The sequence below is a fragment of the Typopeltis vanoorti genome, chromosome 9, assembly GCF_054136105.1.
Source record: "Typopeltis vanoorti isolate ZY-2024b chromosome 9, IOZ_Tvanoo_1.0, whole genome shotgun sequence".
Taxonomy (NCBI): domain Eukaryota; kingdom Metazoa; phylum Arthropoda; class Arachnida; order Uropygi; family Thelyphonidae; genus Typopeltis; species Typopeltis vanoorti.
Genome location: NC_143557.1, coordinates 5,326,032 through 5,338,806, shown reverse-complemented (window position 1 = coordinate 5,338,806; position 12,775 = coordinate 5,326,032). Strand labels below are relative to the sequence as shown.

The 12,775-nt window shown below is 34.0% G+C and overlaps 1 protein-coding gene across 1 annotated transcript in view; it reads left to right on the top strand.

The window, feature by feature from the left end:
* LOC150102858 (retinoid-inducible serine carboxypeptidase-like) overlaps window positions 1-12,775 on the top strand; it is a 279,126-nt gene that overhangs the window by 128,254 nt on the left and 138,097 nt on the right. The window contains exon 5 of the mRNA XM_090397958.1: window positions 2,365-2,475. Coding sequence (XP_090254084.1) covers window positions 2,365-2,475 — 111 coding nt within the window. The remainder of the gene's footprint in view (window positions 1-2,364; window positions 2,476-12,775) is intronic.

Below are 12,775 nucleotides of genomic sequence, written 5' to 3'. Positions count from 1 at the left end.
TGCTGAAGTATGGTGGTATAAGAGTCTTACAGTGGCTGCACTGCATAGTTCAGAAAGCCTGGATAGAGGGACGAATTCCCGATGATTGGAGTAGAGTTCTCATAGTACCCATATATAAAAAGGGAAATAAAACTGCATGTGAGAATTACAGAGGTATTTCCCTACTGAGTGTTCCTGGCAAGATCTATGCAAGTATACTTGAGAAACGGTTGAGAAGAATTGTGGAAGATAAGCTTGGTGAAGAACAAGCTGGATTCAGGCCAAATAGAGGCTGTCAGGATCAGATCTTCACTTTACGACAAATAGTCGAGAAAGCATGGGAATATAACAAAGATCTGTATTTAAGTTTTGTAGATTTGGAAAAGGCATATGACAAGGTGCCAAGAGAGAAGCTATTCAATATGCTACAGTTATATGGTGTCAATGGGGCATTATATCAAGCAATACTTTGTCTTTATTTGAGTTGTAAGTCAGCAGTTAGAATTGAAGGAAGTACAGGAAGATGGTTTAATGTTAAATCTGGTGTGAGACAAGGATGTACATTATCCCCTCTGTTATTCATTATCTATATGGATCACATTATGAAGGAAAGTGGTATTAAACATGATATCAAAATTGGAGATGTTAATGTCAGCTCTTTGCTTTATGCGGATGATGTTATACTTCTAAATAAATCTGCTACAAGTCTGCAAGATTCTCTGACTAAATTGAATAGCTCTTGTAATAGATATGGTATGAAGGTCAGCAATAAAAAGACAAAGACAATGAAAATAGGCAGAATCATTGAAAGTGTCAACTGTGTTGTGAATGTAGAACCTGTGGAGCAAGTAAAACATTTCAGCTATTTAGGCACGATTTTTACTGAAGATGGTAAATTAAATATAGAAATAGACAACAGAATTAGCAAAGCTGGTATGGTGGGAAGTCAATTGAATAAATTCATATGGAATAAGAGAGAAATTAGTCGGAACACTAAATTAGCTGTATACAAGACAGTGTTCAAACCACTTTTAACTTATGGATCTGAGAGCTGGGTCAGAAGTAAAACACTTGACCAAAGACTAGAGACCACAGATATGAGAGTCCTGAGAAAGATTGTAGGCGTGAACAGATGGTATCAATGGCAGTATCATATTAAAAACGAGGATATTAGGAAAGAACTTGACATTGTCAGCATCCAGGAATGCGTTAGCAGAGCTAATCTCAGGTGGTATGGTCACTTAAACAGAATGGGCGAGGAAAGATTAGCAAAACAAGTGTTCTCTGTCAGGTTGGCAGCAAAACGACCTAGAGGAAGACCAAGATATAGGTGGATTGATACGGTACAAAGTGCTTTAGACGATAGAAATATAAGATCTGATAATATTGGAGTGTTGACAAGTAACAGACTGATTTGGAGGAAAATTGTAGATAGGAAATTAATAATGATGTGATTTTTTTCATGTAGTACTATCATATCCTGTACACCCCTTGAGGGTACATGGCAGGAATTTGATGATGATGATTAAGTTTTATATAGCAAATATCATAACAGATAAAGTGAAAAAAGAAAATTTCATTGTTTATTTGAATACTAGGTAAATGCAAAAATAAAATAAAATAAATAAATGATTGAATAGTACAAATTTCTGAATGTACTGCATTGGTTACGTCACACGTTACCTTGAATAAAGGTACTAGTAAGCTGTATACCATTGCATACTGCCCCCCCCCCCCCCAAAAAAAAATCTGACTGAGAGTAATAATGAATGAGTAATAAGTAAACAAAAAAAAATATTAATTGCAAAAGATCCAATAAGATGTAAATTACAACTAAGATGAGAAATATTAAATTGGGTAATGGATTTTAAATATCTTAATTTATAGGTAATATCACAAACAGTTAACAGTGAAATAGCAGTTAGAGTTTGGAAACTTTAAACTTTTATGAATGAAACGAAGAATATGAATCAATAATTGAACTGATCTATGCATGTGAAACATCAGAACATTAATAAACATACTCAGTAAGAAAAACATGAAGGAAAGAAAAGTTAATGAAACTAAATTTGATGAATAGAACATGAAAAAATAAAGAATATCATAAATTATTAAACATTCATCAAAAAAAGAATGAGTATACAAAGTGACTGATCTGAAATGTTAGCAAGAAATTGGAAACCAAATATAAAAGAGCCATTTGACAGACAAATGGATGCATGTGTATATGCGAAAAGAAGTGGCTTTTGTTCTTGTTTATAATAATAGACAGAAAAGTTGATAGAGACGAATGTTTAATACTGCTTTCTGTGATTGGAAAATATTTTTATTATTCCACTGTACCTAATTTATTAATATTTTTTCCCGTTTATTTTTTGTTTTTAGTCCATAAAGGCTGGAAAGTTAAGTTGTGATTTTCGTGGTCTAGCCATGGGTGATTCATGGATTTCTCCAATAGATTCAGTTGCCACTTGGGCCCAGTATCTTTATAGTTCAGTAAGTATAAAACACTTTCCACATAAGAAGTAAATAGTTAATCAATATTAAATTACTAATTTTTATTACTTTTTTTTTTGCTCGTCAGAAGAATCTTTAAAAACGAGTATTGGGTTTTTGGGTTTTTTTTTTTCTTGCTTCCCTCCCTTTGACAATAATACAGTGGATGATCATAAAATTACTGGGAGTTTATAATTATTCAAACTTTTTGTGATTGCTTTCTACATAGAAAAAAATTTGGGGACTCTTTCAGCAGTTTTAAAACCAATGGAAATTAGTAGTTATGATTTGTACTTTTTTCTTAAAGTATTCAGAAGAATATTGATTGCGATAAACTATTGCAGATTATTATATTTTTGAAGGTTTCAAATAGATTTCATAGTTTATTACAGTACTAGAGGTAACATCCTACATTTGGCATTATTTTTAACTCGATTTGCTGATTAGAGGTGTGATGAGTGAAAAGGTGCACAGTGTTTGTTTTCCATGTGGTAGAAATAAGTAGGATGATTGAAGCATTGCATAAGAGGAGTACATGAGCAAAAAATTTGGTAGTGATCGTTGGCACAAATGATTTGACTGGTAACAAGGAGAATGGAAAGATGGATATCAGGAGATTCTTAAGGAGAGTGATGAAAATAACAGTGTGGTAGGTAATATAGTCTGTGTTGCGTAGATAAGATGATAATGAGTTAAGAAGGTGAGTGAAGATTGTGAAGTTTGCTAGCACAGTTGTGTGAAGAGAAAGGAGTTAATTTTGAAAATGTATGGATTGAATTTGAGGGGCAAAGAGAGCTGCATAAAAGTGATGAACTACATTTAGTTCTCACAAGCTTCTCCAATAACTTAACCACAACACCTGACACACAGATTGGCCTATAGTTTGATGCTTGAGTTCGATCACCTCCTTTATGAAGTGGCACAATCTTGCTCTCCTTAGGAACTTGACCGAGTGCAAGACTCGTATTAAAAAAATATGTCAAGGCAGGTGTCAACTCCCTGGCACATTCCTTCAGAATACGTGGTGATATATTATCTAGTCCCACAGCCTTATTAACATCTAGTTTACTCAACTCCCCATACACCTCTTGCTCACTTACAGGTAGTCTCTCCTCCACATCTTCAACTGCTCTCAATCTCTCCATGAAGTCACATTCACAAGACTGAAAGACTGTTATGAACTGTTTATTAGGTATCTCCATCACATATTCTGCAACAGCTGTCTTTATACCATTTTCACCAATCAGTGTCATCTTTCCATAATCATTCTTTCTTTTGCTGGCTACATATCGAAAGAGCTCTAGGATTCTTTTTGGCTTCGTTAGCTAATTGTTGTTCATACCTCTCTTTAACTACCCTCCTTGCCTGGTCTTTGTAGACCTCATGGAATTGGTTATTTCCACATCTTTTATGCTGCCTCCACAATGCTCTTTTTCTCTGTATCGCATGCTTAATCTCTTTATTCATCCATCTCACACCTACCTTATTTAACCTTCTCATCCTTGGAATACATTTAGACATTGCATCTACTAGACAGTTTTTGAAAATCTCCCAAGCTGCATTGATCTCTTTTCCAGCTAACTCCTCATTCCATGCTACGCCTGCAAGCTGTCTCCAGAGCTCTTCATAATCCCCCCCCCCACCCACCCACCCCTTGTAGTTCCACATATACCCTTTACTCACAGAGGTCCTCACACTGCTGGCAACCACCCAGGTAATCACCTCATGGTCACTCACCAATTGGTGGATGATTTGAACACCTCATTTATAATTACATCCTCTGATGAGATGATCAAATCCAAGACCCTCAATCCTCGCATGCCCTCTGTTACATACTGTCTGAGGTAGTTATCCCTCAAAAACTCAAGAAACTCATTTTCTTTACTTCCAGTTGCTGTCTCATCATTCCAGTCTATATTGCCATAATTAAAATCACCCATAATGATCACCCTTTTCTTATTTGCTTGGCCAATTTGATTATACATTTCATTATCATCACCATCCACATTACCTAGTCTATAACAACATCCCACCAAGTATTTGATTCCATTCACCTCTATCTCACATGATACTGCCTCAAAATCACTGGCACTATTTCCCTCCTGCATCTCTACCCTGTATGGACATAACGCTTTCTCTATCATCAATAGCACTCCCACTCCCTTTTTATCCCTTCTATCCACACGAAACACAACTTACCCTTCCATCTCTATTCCTGTCAGGATGTCATCCTCTTCCAACCATGTCGCACTTATTCCGACAATCTTTGGGTGAACATACGCAATTAGTGAAACAGAATTGTTGCAGAGGGCACAGCAACACACAAGTTAAAGGTTATAGTAGTACAAAAATTGTCAACAATACAAGTTAAATAAACAAAATGCATGTACAAGCCAAGCAATGCAGTATCTACATATAGTTAAAATTATAACAGATGTTTTTACAGCCATACATAAATAGGCAAAAAGGAATTATTATACAACATGCATGCATAAAAATAAAATTTGGCAATGTGGTATCTACACAGGGCCGGCGTAAGCGGGCATGTGGGCGCTGCTGCTGTGATACGATTCATAAGTTCATTTTTAAGAAACAAAATTTTTATCATAAAAACAAAAAATTCTTAGAATGATCAATATTAAAATAGATAAGGCCAGATGCACCGAATAAAAATTTAAAAAAATTGTATATTGCCGCCTCTTTGATCAGCCGGCTGTTTACAATATTGCAGCGAGAGCAGGCTAAATGCTTGCCTGCAGAATGTTGTGTCTACTGCAGTCTATCCAAAGTGAAACGATGAACGGTTTTTACCAAGCTGCGTACCAGTCATATGGTACGCATCTCGGTAGGCTACTGACAGTAGCACAGTGCTGACTATTATTTCGTCTCTGTGTCGTGTTGTGTAATAATTTCTTGTGAGTATAAAATAGAATCAAAAATTAAAAAAAGTTATCCGGTGCCCAAAATCGTAAGATACAAACTGGGGCTCTTAATAATTTGTTAAAATATTAAAATATTCTGATGCATTGTAAACCACTCGATACATCAGAAATCAGAGTTGAAGAACTGTGCACATCATCCAGTTTGCATGAAAGTACTATTGCAACTATAGAACAAGATAACAAGACGCATGATTTAAGTGAAAAACAGTTAGGAGAAGATTTAGTTGTAGTTGACCACGAAACTAACACATTGTTAGTCTCTGTAAATTTAGAAGATCCAGGTGAATGGGGAAATATTGATGAAGAATTACGAGTTGTTTTAATTGAAATGGGGCCTGTTCAAAAGAAAAATATAATATATCCCAGAGATTTATATGGTTGTAAATTTGGCGACATGTATTATAATCGAAAAATGGAAAAAGGTGAGCTCATGCCAAGAACATGGCTCATTTATTCCGAAACTTTAAATTCTGTTTTTTGCTTTTGTTGCAAACTTTTTGCACCTTCCAAATCAAGTAGTCTTGTAGAAGGTTATAACGATTGCAGAAATGTAAGTACAACTTTGCATAGACATGAGACTAGTTTAAATCACATGAAAAATTTTTTAAAATGGAAGGAACTTGATAAAAATTTAAAAAACAAAACTATTATTAATTGCTAGATTCAAAGTATGTATGAAATGGAAAAGAAACATTGGAGGAGTGTTTTAGAATGCTTGATTGAAATTATAAAATTCCTTAGCCAAAATTTAGCTTTTTGCGGATCATCTGATAAATTATATGAAAGGAACAACAGCAATTTTTTAAAATTAGTCGAACTGTTTGCGAAGTTTGATCCCGTTATGGAAAATCATGTTGAAAATCATGAATCAGTCAAAATGAAATATTGAAAACTTTAAGTAATGCAATCAGGGATACAATTTTATTATCAATTCGAAAATCTAAATATTATTCCATAATTTTAGACTGCACGCCTGATGCAAGTAAAACAGAACAAATGACCATTATTATTCGCTTTGTTTCCTGTGACAATGGAATTGTCAAGATCAGGGAAAACTTTTTAGGTTTTGCAGATATATCAGATTCCACAGGACGTGGTTTATGTGCAACAATATTGGAAAACTGGAAAAATGGAACATTCCCATTGAAGACATGCGAGGTCAAGTGTATGACAATGGGGCAGATATGAAAGGGAAAAAATATGGGCTCCAAAATTTGCTTTTGAACAAAAATTCTCGAGTTTTTTACGTGCCATGTGCTGCTCATACTCTAAATTTAATCATTAACGATGCAGCCAAAGTGAATGCAGATACAATTAGTTTCTTTGCAATTATTCAAGAAATATGCAATTTCTTTTCATTCTCTTACAAACGTTGGGCAATCCTTTTAAAGTCACAAAAAAATTAACATTGAAACAGCCATCAGAAACGCAATGGGAAAGTAAAATTAATGCAATCCACCCTCTACAATATCAGTTAGGAGAAATTTACGATGCACTTTTTGAAATTTTAAATAATGAAAATTTTAATAAAGTAACTTAGCATGCAGCACAAAAATTATGTGCTAAAATAAAGAACTACAAATTTATTTGCTCTCTTATAACTTGACATGATTTACTTAACAGAATAAACCCTGTGAGTTGTAAACTCACAGGGTTTAAACCTTGTAAGAATATTTAAAATATTCTTACAAGCGTATCAATCAGATACAAATTTTAAAGAAGTTCTAAAAACGGCAAAACAACTGAGTGAAGAGGTGAATGGAGAACAAGAATTTAAAACTGGTACGGAAGTTCGAAGATGAAAGAAGACACGACAATTTGATGAGCATCATGACGAAATGCCACAATCACCAGAAGATAAATTTAGAGTGAATGTGTTTTATACACTTCTAGACGTTGCAATGTGTTCGTTAATAGAACGTTTTGAACAACTAAAAACATATTATGATAATTTCAATTTCTTGTATAGATTACTACAAATTAACAACGAAGATTTACGAAAAAATTGTGATGATTCTCTTGAAGGACGGCGACAATAAACACGTAAATGCAATAGAACTATATGACGAGTTATGTGCTTTCCGGGATATTTTTCGGAAGGGTAATTTAAATATTCAAAATCCTTTCGATATTCTTAATTCTATTGTGTCCAATAATTTATCTTTCCCTAACTTTTCAATTGCTTTAAGAATACTATTAACCTTACCTGTTAGTGTAGCAAGTGGTGAACTTTCCTTTTCCAAGTTGAAATTGATTAAAACCTACTTAAGAACAAGTATGTCACAAAAGAGGCTTGTTAGTTTGGCGTTAATAGCTATTGAAAATGATATATGTGCGGAATTAGATGTTAAGACCATTATTTCTAATTTTGTGAATATGAAATCAAAAACCCAAAAATTTTAATTTAAAAATTTTCAAGTATATTTATGTAATTTAATTTATTTTCTGTTATTCTGTAAAGATGTTATTTTTTGAATACTTATATTAAATGTTCTAATTATTTCTGAATTCTTTTCTTATTTTCTCATCTATCTTGAATTTCTTTTAGATCGATATTCTTGAATTCCTAAAAGATAGTTCCACTTATAAAAATTATTAAAAAATTTTTTACAAGTCACTAAGAATTTAGTAACTTGTAAAATGCAAGAATTTTTTAACTTTAGTTCAAATAAATTTTAACTTTAATTAAAATTCGTGTCCGCGCGGTTAGCCTAGTGGCTATGTGCTTCGCAACCATATGCCTGGGGAAGGAGTGTCCTAAGTTCGATTCCCGTCGGTGACATGAGGAGCTGAAGGATCTTCCTCAGCCATAGCCAAGTTACCCAGTCTTGGGCGTGGACAGCAGGGTTTTTTCCCCAGTTTATTCTGGGGTTTTTCATCCCGCAAAGCAGGCAAACTGGCCTTGAGAACTCAACACTACAGGCCATAGGATACACCGGGGCATAAGGCTTGACCACCTTATCCTGTAAACGGATTGAGGTCCGATGATCAATGGAACCTCGACACCGCAAGGTAAAAGAGGGTATAAGGAAGATGATGATGACATTAAAATTCATTTTAATTTTGTTAGCAATTTGGGTCGGTGAGAAGGCTATAATCCCTGTATCATTATATTCAATGATTAAAATGAAGTGGCTTTATCAAAATTTACTTTAACTTTTGAGAATTTTTTGAATATTTGGGTTTTTAACGATTATTCTGCCTAGTCAACACCCCTGGTTCATTACATTTAGCGAACCGTGTGGCTGTTCTGTCAAAATTTATTTAAGAAATTTCAAATAATTTAAATTTTTATTATCGTAAAAGAACCACGACACCCGGGTTGTTACAGGGGCGCTTAGTTAGACATTGCATACGGGCGGCAAAGACCCTAGTGCCGGTTCTGTATCTACATATAAACAAAATTATAAGAAGTTTACACAACTATACAAGGTATCCTACAGCAATATATAATTAGTCAAAAAAAATTATTAAATAATATGTATGTGCAAAAGTTAAGCTGGGCAATGCAGTATCTATATATAAACAAAATTACTGCAGCATTTAAGGAAGTACATAATTAGACAACAATATAAGTTAATAAACAAAACATGTACAACACCAAGCCAAGGAATGCAGTATCTACATATAAGATTACTATAATAAGGTTACCGTAAATGTTATTGCAGTAATACATAGAGTTAAAGAGGAATTATTATACATTATATATGCATAAAAATTAAGTTTAGCAGTGCGATATTTACATATTAACACAATTATAACAAGGTAACACAAGGCTACAGAAATACGATTGGTCAGAAATTAACCTAAAGAATAATATATACGTTAGTACTCAACTCCTGCACATATACATACAAAAGTTAAGTGAAGCAATATAGTATTTACATATAAACAAAATTACAGTCAAATGTGTTTGTATAAATTAATTGGTTAATTCTTTGTAAAAAATTAAAAACATTATGCAATCTGCCTGAGTATATGGTCTGGCCAGGTAGGCAAAAATTTCATTCCTCTCTCGTGCATAGTGCTGGCACTCTACCAGTATATGATAAATAGTGAGATGCATATTGCATTTTTCACACATGGGAGGGTCATTAGCTCTCAGTAAATAAGAATGTGTAAGATGACTGTGACCTATGCAAAGCCTAGTGAGAACAACTCCCTCTCTTTTTATTCATTGACTAGAATGCCAATGCTTGATTTCAGGTTAAATGTCATATAATTTATTTGTTCATACTTCCTGCTATGATGACTGCCATTGAGCAATTAGCTTTGATTGCATAAACTGTCTGTAGTCTGTATATGGTACTGTCAAACAGTACATGGAAAAAGTTTGAGCTGATTTAGCATCTGCAGCCTCATTTCCCTTAATTCCTATATGGCTGGGAATCCAGCACAATTCAACATCAAAATAAAGGATTCTCATTTTGTGAAACAGGTGTAACACCTCATAAAGTACTGGATGTGGATTATGCATAGGAGAGGAGATAGTCTGTAAAGAACTCAATGAGTCTGTATAAATTATACACTTTTGGTTGCAGTTTTCTTTTATATGAACAAGTGCAAGCTGAGTGGCATGTCACTCTGCTGTATAATTACTGCAATCTGGTGGGATCTGGTTGGAGATAATAATATCAGGAAACACAGCAGCACAGCCAACAGAGTTATTATTTCTTGGACCATCAGTATAGATAGGCAAGAAATTAGTGTGCTGTTCTGTGTGCATTAAACAATTGGAGGTAGACAGATGATGGAGTATGAGATTTCTGTAGCTGACAAAGTGAGACGTTGTAGGATGGCATGCCAACCTGCCATGGAGGAATGCTGTTAGGTTTAGTGTGGGCAACGTTCTCAACATTTATACCAAGAGCTTCCATGTTCTCTTTAATATGCATACCAAAAGGACGTATGGCAGTTTGAAGTGTGTGGTATTGAGTTTCCCAGTGCAGAGAAAAGAGATTAGTCCATGTAGGATGATCTGGGAGAAACTTTATCTTTAGGGCATAATTAAGAGTTCTGGGTAGTGACAATTTCCATAATGCATTGCATTATACACACCTGAAAGGTGTGTTGATATGTTGGTGATTTTGCCATCTGGAGTCATTCTGAACAAGAACTATACCTGTTCCTAGATAAAATCAATATTCTTCATTCTCGCATCAAATTCACACTAGAAAAAGTATCTTTACAAGGTTTCTTTCTGTCTTCATACATCCAACGAAAAAATGATGTTTCCATCACCACTTCTGTCTATCATAAGCTGACGTTTTCAGGTCATTACATTCACAATTCATCTTCTTACCATCCATCTCAAAAATATGGCATCATTAAATAATCAGTAGCCAGAGCACACAGATTTTGCTCCTCCGAAGAATCTTTAAACCAAGAATTGAAAATCATCAAAAACACAGCCATACAAATGGATACAATCCAAAAACAACTCAAAAAATCATCAGTCACTTTCCCACACATCAACCTAGACACGAACAAGCCTGTAAGATTCCTATACCTTATGTCAAAGGCATCTCCGAACGTCTGTCAAAAATTATGAAGAAATACAAACTTGCTCTACCTACAAACCAATCAACCAGATCTATAATTTGTTACCTTCTTCTAAAGACAAACTCTCACCTTTGATGCTACCTGGCATTTACAAAGTTCCATGTTCCTGTAAGATGTCTTGCTACAGACAGGGAGATCTATTAGTAAACACATCTCTGAACATCAAGACCATATCAGTCTTATCAAACTGCACAAATCTGGCCTTGCACAACAGAGTTGAAAACTCAGACCATAGGATCAAATGGAAACACACAAAACTTCTGCATAGATCCTTATATAAACATGAGCTTTTATATAAAGAAAGTACTGAAGCTCTACGTCACAGACCCAACTTAAACCGTAATGACGTTCTTACTATCCCTAAAGTCTGGGAAATTGTCATCATCCTTAATTGTGTAAAATAAATTTATATATTTTATTTTAATGTAATCTAATTTATTTTTTATCAGATATATTTATTTTAATTTAATTCTATGACACGCTACTGCACGCTTAGTTGGATTTCATTAAGCATGCGCCCTAACTGTATGTTATTCCTAGTATTGTTTTGAAATAACTGTACTGATACATAGATACGTAGGACAAAATAGTTACTTATTAAAAATAATTTAACTACTGTGGTTGATGTGTGTATGTTTAGTTATGAATACTCCACAGGTTTCACTATATAATACAAGTAGCCTGGCCATGAAGATTCTTCACATTCCAACTTTGCTGACACTTGGATAAAGGATTAAAGAAGAATATAATTTTCTTGGAATCTTTAATTTAACAATACATTTTTATATTTCTAGTTCTTTTATCTTGTAGTTATTATTTGTTGTTAATGGCTGAACAGAATAAGAGAAACTTGCAATGCAATATTTTTTTAAATTTTACATTTCCATGTCAATGCTGTTTTTTAATGGCTCTTAATACAGTATATATATATATATATATATATATATATATATACAAGTAGATGCAACATGTAAATAATCATATAATTATTGTATCTACCTGGAAAAGATCATCTCAGAATTATTATTATATATATTTTGTTAATTTTGCTTTAAATTTAGTGAAGAAGCATTTTGTATTCCCATCATCAGATTCCTGCCATGGGGTGTACAGGATATGATAGTACTACATGAAAAAAATTACATAATTCATAACTTCCTATCTACAATTTTCCTCCAAATCAGTCTGTTATTTGTCAAGACTCCAACATTATCAGATTTTATATTTCTATCGTCTAAGGCACTTTGGACCATATCAATCCACCTATATCTTGGTCTTCCTCTGGGTCGTTTTGCTGCCAACCTGGCAGAGAACTTGTTTTGCTAATCTTTCCTTACCCATTCTGTTCAAGTGGCCATATACCACCTGAGATTAGCTCTGCTAATTCATTCCTGGATGCTGACAATGTCAAGTTCTTTCATAATATCCTCATTTTTAATATGATATTGCCATTGATGTCATCTGTTCACGACTCTAATCTTTCTCAGTACTCTCATATCTGAGGTCTCTAGTCTTTGGTCAAGTTTTTTACTTCTGACCCAGCTCTCAGATCCATAATCTAAAACTGGTTTGAACAATGTCTTGTATACAGCTAATTTAGTGTTCCGACTAATTTCTCTCTTATTCCACATGAATTTATTCAATTAACTTCCCACCATGCCAGCTTTGCTGATTCTGTTGTCTATTTCTATATTTAATTTACCATCTTCATTAAAAATCGTGCCTAAGTAGCTGAAATGTTTTACTTGTTCCACAAGTTCTCCATTCACAACACAGTTGACATTTTCAATGATTCT